Source organism: Metarhizium album, assembly GCF_000804445.1.
Source record: "Metarhizium album ARSEF 1941 chromosome Unknown scaffold_39, whole genome shotgun sequence".
NCBI lineage: Eukaryota > Fungi > Ascomycota > Sordariomycetes > Hypocreales > Clavicipitaceae > Metarhizium > Metarhizium album.
The window spans coordinates 162,560-174,425 of NW_024467613.1; the positions used below are offsets into that span (position 1 = coordinate 162,560).

Below are 11,866 nucleotides of genomic sequence, written 5' to 3' on the forward strand. Positions count from 1 at the left end.
TTTTCCAAAGTAGGAATGTGTGTCGTCTTCAATCATTGTGCTCACTGCTACTCCAAAGCAGCATTTGGCATATTTGCGTTGGCTCCATGGGGACGTCTTTTCTTCCATTACGGTCATGTGTGTTACCCTTCGCGATTTGCAATGTCATGACTTCCACCCGCGCGGAGCCAAGGTCCGAGTATTCATTGCCTCTCGAAAAAAGAGGGTATCAGCATCCCGGCAACAACATTGTCAAGGTGTCGCCATTCTCGCGACCATGACCAGCTCGGAGCTCTTGGCCCAGACCCCATCCGGCGTCTGTCTGTAGAACAACAGCCGCCCATCATCGCCAGTGCTCCCAAAAATCTGTCCATCGTCGTCAAAGCCCACCCTCCAGACGGGCGTCCTGTGACTATCGAGTCTTGAAATCTCCCTGTACGTATGGTGCACCTGGCCCGGTTGCCCGGACCACTGCCTCTCGCCCGCATTCCCCGACTTGGCGAGACTAGCGCTCAGCGTGGAGGGATGGAGATTGTGCTTCTCACCGGGCCCGTCCTTGGTCGGCGAGTCCCGGGAAGGGGAGGACGCGCGGCCCGTGGACTTGAGCAAGTCGCCGGCGGACCACGACTTGCCGTCGTTGCCGTCAAAGGGCGTGTCGACGCGGAAGACGCGCGCGTAGCCGTCCTGGCAGGCGGTGGCGACCATGTCGTACCCCCTGATGTTGCCCGGGGCCCAGGCCACGTCCCTCACGAGGCCGCGGTGCCCGTGGATCTCGGCGGCGAGGTAGAACTCCTTCTGCGTCTGGGCGACCCCGTAGGAAGCCGTGACGACGTCGCGCGACCTGTAGATTTTGACGGCGCTCATGCCGGCGACGACGAGGCCCAGGGCGTCGGCGCCCACGCCGGCCCGGAGCGCCGTGTAGCACGGCTCCGGGTTCGGGTCGAAGCGGACCTTGAAGGAGACCTCCTCGCCGCGGTTCGGCCTGTTGCATATGCTAAACTCGTCGATGGACGTGTACTCTGACAGGTTCTCGGGCTGGTCGTTCTCGTAGACGGTGAGGCGGCCGTCGGTCGCGAGGAGCGCGAGGTACGTGTGGCGCGTGTCCTCGTTGTGCTTCATGCTGAAGGAGCGGTAGGGCGCGCGCGTCGACCGCGTGTCGAAGGCCGGCCGGCCGGCGCCCGAGCGGGCGCAGAAGCGGCGGCCTGGCGCGGCCGAAGGGTCCTCGGCCCAGAGCCGGAACCAGCCCTCGATGCCGAGCGAGGCCACGAGGTTGGGGTATATCGTTGCGGGGAGCCATTGGAGCTGTCGGGGCCCAGGGAAGGATGTGAGTCTCGGGGAGCAGAAGACGGTCCGCAAAGACACCGTTGGGGGGACAGACGTACTTCTAGGACTTCGCCGCCGTGGGCCGTCCATGTGTCGCATAGCCGCCAGGTGCCGTCTTTATGTCTGTTGAAGACGCGGATCTTGCCGTCTACCGAGCCGGTGGCGCAACGGTCGCCGTAGGTGTTGAAGGCGATTGCTTGGACGAGGTCCTTGTGTCCGTGTTGGAGGTTCAGGTCGAAGGCTTGCTTCTCTGAAATGGGAGACGAGGGCCCCGAGGCGGCCATTGCGGCGGCCGGGAGGGCGGTGGTCAGCGACTGAGGGTGTCGTAGGCGTTGCGACCGACTACAGAGTGCTTGGGGGCGAGCGATGGGTTGCGGATGGAGGAGAGTCGGCGGTATCGCGGCGTCGTCGCGACTTCGCCAAGTGCTGTCTGTCATCTGACGACTGGCACAAGCTCGGCTCCACTTCAGTCTTGGCTTGAGCCTTGAGCATCCGGTGCTTGGCCTTGTCCGACACGATACGACGAGAGAAACGATACAACGCCGAACTCTCTCGACCTCGATGGAAAATTTCGGCCTCAGCCTCGGCCTTGGCGTTGCACCTACTTGCCTTTTCCATTCTGAAAGAGAAGGAACGAAACAGTCGACTCGCAGGTTCCTTCCCTCGTGACAGGTCCCCAACAGGGCATCGGAGGTTCGGTCTTTCCTGTACCGAGTCGACCGACGCAAGGGCCCGAAATGTGCTGCGCAACAACCAACTGCTGGACCCACCCGCCATGAAACTCGCAACCTCGAGTCTTGGAACTACGGAGCATCAACACATCGTTCTGCCAGGGCGCAACAATGGCCCATCTCGCCAATCCCCTCGCGACCACGTCGCAACTGTATCAGCACGCCTCCCTGTCGTCCCTCCCGCATGACCTCCAGGAATCCATCTTCATCGCCACGCAATGCCTCACGCAAGCCGCGGGCCAGCTTCTGGACCTGCCCCAGTCTGTGACTGCGCGAGCAAACGTCATTCTCGCCAGGTACTGGCTTGTAGATTCGCCAATGGCACACGAATTCAGCGTGCGACTGTTTCAGCCACCCGTCCACAACATGTTCAATCGCAGTAGCTGACACTTGCCAGGACGTCTCAGCGGCCGCAATCTATCTCGTCGCAAAAGTCGGCCCCGTTCCTCGATCGCCGCGTGACGTATCGAACGTATACGCATACCTTCTTTCTTCCAACTCTACGCTCTTCAAAACCGGAGATTTGCCGCGAAACGATCCTAAGACGTATTACCAATCTGACGCCGACTACTTCTCATTTCAGAACCGGCTTCTCGCGCTCGAGTCTCGTATTCTCTATGCCTTGACTTTCGACACCCATGCTGCACTCCCGTACGCCTTGGCCATAACTTACCTCCAAACAATGGATTTCCTATCTCAACCAAAATCAAGCATCTCTCGAAAGACGATTCAGCATCTCAACACGGCGCTGTTGAGTCCACAGATGCTATATCTTACCCACCAGCCGAATGCGCTTGCTACCGCCGCGATATACAATGCTGCTAGAGACGTCGGCGCCAAGATGCCAGATTGTGAGTGGTGGGAAGTCTTTGATGTGGACAGAGAGGAGTTGGGGTTCCTCGTAGTTGGTATGAGGAGTGTTGATGGGTGGTTTCGACGAAGAAAGGAGGAGACACCCGAATTGTTCAAGGGGATGCTGACCAGGAAGGCGATTGAGGGAGAGATAATGAAGAGGGGATTGCAGGTGAGTAACGACGGAGGCCAGCCAGATGAGGAGGCCGAGGTTATGAAGATTATGGACGGCCGATAGAAGACAATGCGTCTCATCATCTCAACTTGGCCATTAAATTACCCGGCAAAGACTCAAGCCCCAGGCATTTGGTCTCCTCAGCATCCGACGGACTCGAGCTCTATTTCATCCGCAGTCCCTGAACTGCGCTTCACAGGCCAAGGAGGACGACAGGAGAAAGAGATGTCTTTGAGCTTCCTGCTGCACGTAGGATGCGATTCACAGCCACAGGTGCAAGCCTGCGAACATGATGTTACAAGACTATCCTCGCATCGAAAAGAAGACGGGCTATTCAGTCAAATACTCTCGCTTGGCCAGCACTATGTAGGCACTGAACCTCAGGTGAATCTGGCTATTGCAGCTGGTGCCATTCGTGAGAGAGGTTCATCACATGCGATGCAGGGGTGGATGAGACTTCACCGCTCCTGACGAGCCCATTCAATCACGACTGGACCATTGCAGGTGGGAAAAAAGTCGGCGAGGAGTTGGGATTTGTGGGAATCATATACTATTGAATACGATATTTGATGACAGACACAATCTACTGCTGATCAGGGTCGACATCCCTGAACTCGGTTCCTATGGCAATCTCATCGTACCAAATCTGACGAAGGCCTTGGTTGCCCTTCATATAGCCATCGTCGTGCCAGCTGTTTGCATACAGTCCCACTCGGAACTGGAAAACGCTGTCGTCATCAACGGTTGTGGCAGTGTTGTATCTCTCAACAACCTTGTTTCCGTCCAGCCAGATTTTGAAGAAACCAGAGCCGTCACTGGCCCACTTGACCTGCATGATGACCTTGTGCCACTGTCCAGCAGTAATCTGGCCAAGGTTTCGAAGGGTGTCGATGTTTCGACCACAATTCGGCCGGCGATAGTGGCCGGTGATAATTCGGGAGAAGAGCTGGTCACCCTGCACCCACACCATGGTACTCGGCATGTAATCATCTCCGCCGCAGCCCGCACCCGGGCGGTTGGCAATGAACTGGGCAATGTTGTAGGACTGGTCTTGGAAATCCCAGTCGTCGGACAGACGAAAGGCGAAACCGTAAAAGGAAGAATCGCCGCGTCTGTAGCCGTAGTTGTGGTCGACCTCGGAGTGGTATCGGCCGTGATAGCTGGAGTCGTAGGTCTGCGTCATCTTGAGAGCAGAGCCACCCTTAGCCTCACCCTTGTAGACGACATTGGTGACCTGGTCGACAGTTCCCTTGTGCTCTTTGCGGACGTAGTCCCAGCCGCCAAGGGTGCCAGAGTCATAAAACGTTCTGGAGGCGAGAGACCCCGGGGAAGTGGCGAGAGCCATGACGACCATGTGTCTGGGGGAGATTAGCGAGGATATGGTGGCAGGGACAGAAGGAGCCTGGGATTGGGAAACTGGAAAGATGCTATTTACACGAGGATGAATCTCAAACAGTCGATGCCAAAAAGTCAGCTTTGCCTGGCCCTGCCCTGCCTTGCCTTGCGGTTGATTGATTCGCGGATTAATTGTGCATCTTGGACCGGGCCAATCCGACAGCCACGCCCGGTTTCTTCCTCCAAGCGGATGCCGGCCGGGCCCGGTGTGGGTCGTTGCCGTACTTGGAGTATTCCAAGGCTAGACGGCCATCTGAGCCGTCAAATGGTCTTTTTCCGACTGGCGTCCTGGCCAGCGCCGACACACGATGCGGCCAGACAGGCTTTGGGGCGTCAGCACAAGGCCGAAAGTCGAGGTTGGCGCACCGCAGAAGAGATGACCGGCGTACGTTGCGAGAGCTATTTCGCGCCGTCTCTACTTGAAACCAGTTAACCGCAGACCGCGTCGTATACGCAGCATGAGGGCGGCGACGTTCCAATGCCCAGCCCACATCCTGCGTGTTGTAATGACGCAGACACCACGCCGAGCAGCGAATCGATCCATGCGAGCTCATGGCCTCGGCGGCCTGCGTTGCACCTCCTCCAGGTCCTCTACTGCACCGAGAAGGTAGCATTTCCGAAACTATCGTGCCTTGACGAATATCATCTTGACGTGATTGAATCTTCAATTTGCCCTCTGGTGCTGAGATCGCCTTGTCTTTCGTCCGGCGGTACTATTTTGAGTGATGCCGGCTGCCACGGTTGACATACCGAGGCAGTTTCCAATTTATCGTCAGAGCCAGGTGAGCAGAGGACGTGCAAAGTATACACCATTGACCCCAAGAGCCGGCAACCAAACGAAACAGGGCCGTGGCTGTTGGACCTAAGGAAGGCTGAAGTTGCAAAATGTATTCACGAGTCGGTGGGCACGACGTGAGGCGGGGTGGATGCAGCAAAATGCAGACAAGGAAGGAAGGAACGAAGGAAGGAAGCACTAAAACCAAAAACGTATCCGCAGTTGTCGGTTGTTCCCTCTCCGACTGGCCAAGTCACAGCCTCGCACCCGCAAATGTACTTTGAGTACTCACAAACGATATACAGCACTCCGTATTACACTCCGTCTTACACTCCGTATCACTCGACACCACTGATTCCATTGCTCATCCGTTTAAGGGGCATTCATGGGTTTATTCCCAAGTTACCAAGGTCATCTGAGAAAAGACGTGTAGTCAGAATTCGACATCCGACAGGAGGCAGCTTGGACGACAAGGTGATACGGAGGGCGCGTTTTATCGACTTCGCCCCGAATGAAGATGACTTGTTTCGAAGTTCCATGTGGTTGGGAGTGGGATAGTGGATCTTTAAATTCCGGAGAAGCGTTCCAAGCGCCAACTTCCGCCAAGCTTTGCTACGCGGTCGATGGACGACCAAGGAGCGCTAGGTACAAGCCTATTCTCATCAGACCGGCATCTGAGCCACGAATTCAACAAGCCATACCAGGCAGTGCCCAAAGCCCGTCGAGCCAAGGTAAAACAGGGAGGGCGGTCCGAGGAAATATAAAGGGCCGAAACACAAACCATTGTTACACTCGAGGGCATGGTGATCGAAGGTGCCCTGGATTCCCGAATACTCAAGCCAGTGTGCTTCTCGACTGTTGGCAAAGCGGCCAGATAGATCATTCGCAAGGGTCAGGCATTGGCATCGCGAATTCGTGACAGACAGCGGACACTTCTGGCTTATTCAGGACAAGCACACAGGCAGCATGCTGGTTCGGATGAAGCTAGAAGGCGACGAAAATATTCGGGGGCAGGTTTTGGACTTTGGAGACGTCGCCATCCAATCGATTGCAAATCCCTTTGGCGTAACTGCACCACACCTCTTACGCCAGCGAATGCACTTCACTGACGGGTACAGCAAAACACGCAGCCAGAGCCAGTGCTTCCGGGTCACGACAGAGAATCGTGTTTCCCCGACGCCGCAATAATGCACTCATCGATGGGTCGGAACAAACCGCCGGGACTCATCATTTCCCTTTGAACACGGAATATTACAACGACCTTTTAATGACCCGACTCTCGAAATGCGAAAGGACCGGAGGTGTGAGAAAAGCCCGCACATCGATGTTGTTGGAGAGACACGGAGCCGCACGGCGTCGCGACTCGCGTCCAACTCTCTCCGTGTTGTTCGGGGACTTGTTGACCTGCAGTCCCCAGGATCAGGTGGTCCACATATGTATGCATGACCGGACCGCGACAACCCTCTCGTCGGGCACCCCTGCCCTGGCACCTGCAGGAGATTCACTGAGCCGAGGATGTGGATAAGCATTCCTTCTAGAACAAGTTCTGTTCATGTCGTCTTGTCCACTGACGTGTTGAGGCGTTATCGCTGGGCCCAAGGACCACGCATGAAACGGGCGGGCTGAATCGCAACCCACCAGACCCTTGATTCGCACGCAAGCGTTTGTCAAGTCGACTACTCGTGGCATGTTGACATGCGGATGGATGCTTCCGCCTTGAAAAGTGAGTTTTGTCTTCTGGGAACATCCGGGAATATGAAGGCGGAGCTCGGCACCAGCTTCATGGTTTCTTTTCCTGCTGGCATCTCCAAGGCAACCCGCCTTCTCGTTGGTGGCGACAGGAAAAGCCACACATGGAGATAGCCAGCATGGCGCGTCAGAAGCCGAGGAACCCCACGCAGCTAGTATGCATTACGCTTTTCCAATTATTACTTGATCGTGGGGCAGGACTCACTCAGGAGACTGGTACCCCGTATGATTTAGGCTGAAAAAAAGGCGAATTCGTCTCCGTGGTGGGTGCGATGTCCATAATGGACAAGACTCAAGAGCACCCTGTCCTGGTCTGGGCAGCGAGAAAATAACTCATGTCTTCTCTTGAGAGACGGACTTGTTCTAGCTCCAGGCAAGCCAACTGCTTCAGTGCCAGCGTCTTAGATGGCAACGGGACTTGGCGACGATTCCCTTGTCAGCCAAATCCCAGCCGACTCGCCGCCACCCACCTAGTCGCGTAGAAGCTTCTTGCGGTCTCAGGTTTCTCTTTACGCTTGTTGTGTACTCCGTACATGCCGACCACGGAGGAGAGGAGAGTCGAAAGTACTCCCTCGGCATTGATAGTGCGCTCATGAATTGTATAAAGAGGCCTGGCCTCCCCAGCATAGCCGCATGGCTCCACGATGTGGTGGTTTTCTGTTTATTTTCCTTCCCCTGGCTTTTCTAACCCTGTTCACCGTTGTTTCTTGCAATATATGCCTTTACGCTTCATACTCGAAACAACGACTTCGTCATTTTCTTTTCTTTCTAAACTGACGGCCCGCGATGCCTGGATCTGCTGCCTCCGCCTCCCCCGCCGCTGCCACAGCGGCCCAGGCTGCCGCTTCGTCGTTTGGCGACAACAAAGGCATCAAGTTCGAGATCAAGACGGGCAACAACCGCTGGGCCTGCACGCTGCAGGAGCGCTCTGCCTAGTATGTTTGCCCAGCACGTCATGCCATGGCTGCATGAGCGGGATAGGAAAGAGGAGGCATCTCAAGGCAGTTGTATCACGATTCAGTCGTGCTGACGTAGCCTTGACAGTGAGCGTACCAAGACTGCCCGTGCCAACTCGACCGACTCTGTCGAGTCCAGCGCCTCGTCCACTGTCTCGCACTGATCACACAAACCGCGACCCGTGGAGAAAACATTGTCCTGGGGTCTAATTGGGGATAAGGCTGGCTTGATTGATTGATTGATTGGCGTTGTCTGTTCTATGCATTTGTTTGTATCTACGCACCCTGGGTGAGCAATTAATTGCCTCGGACATGGATGGAGCGGATGTTAGAATGCGGCGCGTATGAACCTTGCTCTTTTCTGATCTAGCGACCGTAGCACTATGATAGATGATTGAAAAAGGTCAAAGGACCAGCAGCAGTTCGAATCGGACCTAGACCAGAAGTTCATGACCTCGCACGGGATATTCAGCACGGCTCCATGGATTTTGCCAGAACAGGTACTGCACCAGTGCACCCGCACATCGACTCCAAGCATCGTGCGTGTGGCGAGCGATCTGCCGTGGACTCAGTGTTGGGCAGAGACGCCGTCCACGTCCAGCGAAATTCCGACCACTCCGTAGATTGCTGAGAATGCGAGGCCCGCCTAGGTCCAAACCGTCGTCGGTCCGAGCATCCGGAGGGCTCCTGGCTCTGCGCTCAGAAATTGGGTTCGGAGCTCGAGGCAAAGGAATGCAAGTTGCGTCAGCGATGACCATGTCCGTTGTTGAGTGACGGACAGCCTCGGCGCTGGCGCTGGCGCTGCTCGCCTTGGTCAATTTCGGCCAGGGACGGCGTGGGAACTACGAAGACGAGATGACTCCGTAGATGTGTATCAGTAAAGCTCTGTGTAACTTGCTGACTCTTGACTCCTGATAGACTCGGACTCTCAGCCCCGACTTTGCGCGTCATTCTCCCCACACTCGAAGGCTCTCCTCGCTGTACGTGGTGCTGAGAAACGAAGAGCAAGACGGAAAGACTCCAAAGCCTCAGCAAAGACATGCCTCGACGATGGCTGTGCTACTCCGGAGTCCGTAACTACATGCTCAGCAGAATCATGGAGGGAAACTGCCGACCGCTGGCTGGTCATGTGACTCCCAATCAGGCAATTGAATGACCGCCTGGCCTGGAAGCACAGTGGCGAACAAGGACTACGCAAGCAAGTTGCCATCATGACATGTGGACTCATCAACAGGCTCCTTATCAAAGTTCCCTCCCCTTGAAACGTCTGACTAGAACGCATATTTGACCCAGTGAGGCCCTTGTTCTTTTTTTTTCTCTCCTTCTATTCGCTCCAGTAGATGCATGCTTACTGTCCTATCTGTGCCTGGTCTGGTCGCGGCTGACGACCTTTACCCCGCTGCTCGCAGCCCAGCGTCACTTTCCTTACGCTCAGTATCGAGGCCCAAAATGCCCGTCAACCATGTTGTGCTCGCCTCGGGCGCCGTCGTGGCCGTGTCGGTAGCTCTCGCTGCCGCCATGGCCATGTATGAGAACCCGGAATTACGACGGTACGCAGACGATATTCGACGCCGCATCGCTGTGGCCCTTCGCTCGTTGGGTGACGGCATCAACCCACCCGAGCGGGCCCCACGGTTCAACAGACCCGAGGATGCGGATGGCTTCCTGCAGTCGAGTCGTGGCGCCGGTGCAGAGCCCGGTGTCGACGCTGACGAGGCCACTCGTCGCCGACAACGCGAGGAGTTGCTGTATTGGAACTCGGTGCTGCTGAAGAAGAAGGAAGACGAATCCGCCCCCCGACTGCCGCCCGCTCTGCCTCTGGCCGAATCGTGGAGAGCCCGGACGGGAACCTGTGCGTCGTCATTTGATGATTTTCTTCGACAGGATGAGAATGCCGAACAAGGCACGTACGTCTTCAATACCGGAGCCGATATTCGCGATTCGCAGAGCAATCCTCGTCACCGGGCGCCAGCTGCCGCGCCTGCGGCAGCGCCTGCGGCAGCATCGGCGTCGCTCTATGCAAACCCCTTCGCCGACGAGCACTGTATTGCAAACGACCAAGCCGAGTACCTCTCCGCAGCGTATGCCCTCCCACCAAGACAAGAGCACATGTCAGATATCTACAGCGCAACGACCCGCGAGAACGACGACGTCCAATCTCGCACGTTGGACAGCTCTCCTGCACTTATTGAACTATCAGTCCCCGGTTTCGGGGAGCTCCATCAGCAGCTCTCGTCGGCGCCATCGCCACCACCAACACTCGAGCGACACCTCGCCCAGAATGAATACATGTCTGCTGGCCAGGACGACAGGCAAGATGCTTACGCCTCCATCCAGGCCTGGGCTCACGACTCTAGTCGGAATTTTTACTCGCCCCTGCCAGAGACGCCTGTTGCTCCGGTTTCTGAGCCAGAGATTGTCAGTGACGGGCAGTTGACGCCTACGGATTCGGTGTCCATCATAGGGTCAGGAGAAGATGCCGGCAACGACGGCAGACGGGAGAGACCATTTGACGTCATGAGTGAAAGCGAGGGCATGCTGACACCAGCCAGTTGGTCAGAGGTTGGGAGTGTTGTCAGCGAGACTGAAGGTCATGGCCACGACGGTGCGAATCTCTCTCTCCATGGGTAAAAGGGAAAAGGGCGCAAAGAAGGAAGGACAAACCTCCCCCAATGCCAAAAAAAAAAAAAAAAAATGGTTTCTAAACATGCGGCGTTTTGCCGTCATAGGTAATGCATTCAAGGCGTGGCGTGGCGTCTTTGGGAATTTTAAAGGGCACGTAACTGTAACCGGTAGCCTTTGCCCTTTTTCGACAAGGCCAGCTCGAAATTCGGCGCGCGTTCCTTGGATGTCTCGACTGGCAACATTGCACAAGAGAGAACAACATAGTACACTACACGCAGGTCAAATTTATGAAACGTATCACTGCCACGACAATGGAGAATACATGTCCTGCGAACGCGCCTTGTACAACCCCAAACCGCACTCCGTCGTGGTCAGTCTACCTACCGCTCGTCCTGGAGGCCCTCCACATACTCGGTGAACAAGTCATGGACAGTCCGTCCCGTCAGCTCCATCCAAAACTTGTGCTCGGCGTACTTTTCAATTCTCAACTTTTCATTCAGCGCCCTCACGAAGCCGTCACCAAGCGTCACCTCCAGATGGTTCAGAAAGTAGGCCGTGTGCTGGTAGCCTGCGTCCCAGTTGTGCGCGGGCTCCTTCTTCCAATGCGGCGGCGCCAGGTCGCAGTTCAGCCTCACCCAGTCGGCGATGCCCTCGATCAGGCCGCTGGGGCAGGTGCCGAAGCCGTTCCACTGCAGACAGTGGACGAGCTCATGGGTGATGACGCCGGTGATTTCTTGGGCGGTGCGGTCCCTGCTCGTGTTGAGGACGTGGTCAAGCGACAAGTGGATCTCCTTGTGGTCGCCGTCGAGCTCGATGCCGGTCGCGTAGGCCACGCCCGGCATGTCGCGGAGGATGAGGGTGACGGAGCGTGTGGGCGGCGCCGTGGTGGTGGGGGAGGCCGGGGAGGAGTAGAGGAGGCGGAGGACATTGCGGGCCGCGGTGGCGAGGGTTTCGGCCGGGTTGACGCAGTTGAGGGCGAGGTTGGCGCCGGGGTGGGTGAGCTGCCGGATCTCGAGGCGGAGCGTGGGGAGGGCGAAGTGCGAAGGCCCGGGGGGGCACGGGGGGCACGGGGGGCACGGCGGATGACATGGGGGTTTCTTGGGTTGTCTGGCGGGAGATGTGGTTGGGGACGAGGACGGAACGGGGGTCGTTTCGGGGTGGGGGGCCATGCCGGCTTGGTTGGGGCGTATTGAGGCGGCGGCGAGATGTCGTGATGCCTAGTCCTTGGAGTTGTTGCTACGCTCTGTCTAGGCTAGGGCGTCGATGAGAGAAGAAGACGAGGCGGAGTTGAATGATTGGCCGGTTT

General features: G+C 56.8%; 6 protein-coding genes across 6 annotated transcripts; 3 read left to right on the top strand and 3 right to left on the bottom strand.

Annotated features, from left to right (window-relative positions):
• Positions 1-231: 231 nt before the first annotated feature.
• MAM_07957 (WD40/YVTN repeat-like-containing domain protein) lies at positions 232-1,586 on the bottom strand (the record flags this gene model as incomplete). Its single annotated transcript, XM_040826755.1, has 2 exons — positions 232-1,281; positions 1,362-1,586. 2 exons carry the CDS (start codon positions 1,584-1,586, stop codon positions 232-234), a joined length of 1,275 nt encoding a protein of 424 aa, XP_040675286.1.
• Positions 1,587-2,144: 558 nt separating this feature from the next.
• MAM_07958 (cyclin) lies at positions 2,145-3,123 on the top strand (the record flags this gene model as incomplete). Its single annotated transcript, XM_040826756.1, has 2 exons — positions 2,145-2,369; positions 2,431-3,123. The coding sequence occupies 2 exons, from the start codon at positions 2,145-2,147 to the stop codon at positions 3,121-3,123; spliced, it is 918 nt and encodes a 305-aa protein (XP_040675287.1).
• Positions 3,124-3,643: 520 nt separating this feature from the next.
• MAM_07959 (glucuronan lyase A) lies at positions 3,644-4,405 on the bottom strand (the record flags this gene model as incomplete). Its single annotated transcript, XM_040826757.1, has 1 exon — positions 3,644-4,405. One exon carries the CDS (start codon positions 4,403-4,405, stop codon positions 3,644-3,646), a length of 762 nt encoding a protein of 253 aa, XP_040675288.1.
• A 3,360-nt stretch (positions 4,406-7,765) lies between these two features.
• Positions 7,766-8,099, top strand: MAM_07960 (uncharacterized protein; the record flags this gene model as incomplete). The annotated part of the gene is made up of 2 exons (XM_040826758.1): positions 7,766-7,914; positions 8,024-8,099. The coding sequence occupies 2 exons, from the start codon at positions 7,766-7,768 to the stop codon at positions 8,097-8,099; spliced, it is 225 nt and encodes a 74-aa protein (XP_040675289.1).
• Positions 8,100-9,384: 1,285 nt separating this feature from the next.
• On the top strand, positions 9,385-10,566 carry MAM_07961 (uncharacterized protein; the record flags this gene model as incomplete). Its single annotated transcript, XM_040826759.1, has 1 exon — positions 9,385-10,566. One exon carries the CDS (start codon positions 9,385-9,387, stop codon positions 10,564-10,566), a length of 1,182 nt encoding a protein of 393 aa, XP_040675290.1.
• Positions 10,567-10,940: 374 nt separating this feature from the next.
• Positions 10,941-11,729, bottom strand: MAM_07962 (PBSP domain protein; the record flags this gene model as incomplete). Its single annotated transcript, XM_040826760.1, has 1 exon — positions 10,941-11,729. The coding sequence occupies one exon, from the start codon at positions 11,727-11,729 to the stop codon at positions 10,941-10,943; it is 789 nt and encodes a 262-aa protein (XP_040675291.1).
• Between the last annotated feature and the right edge of the window lie 137 nt (positions 11,730-11,866).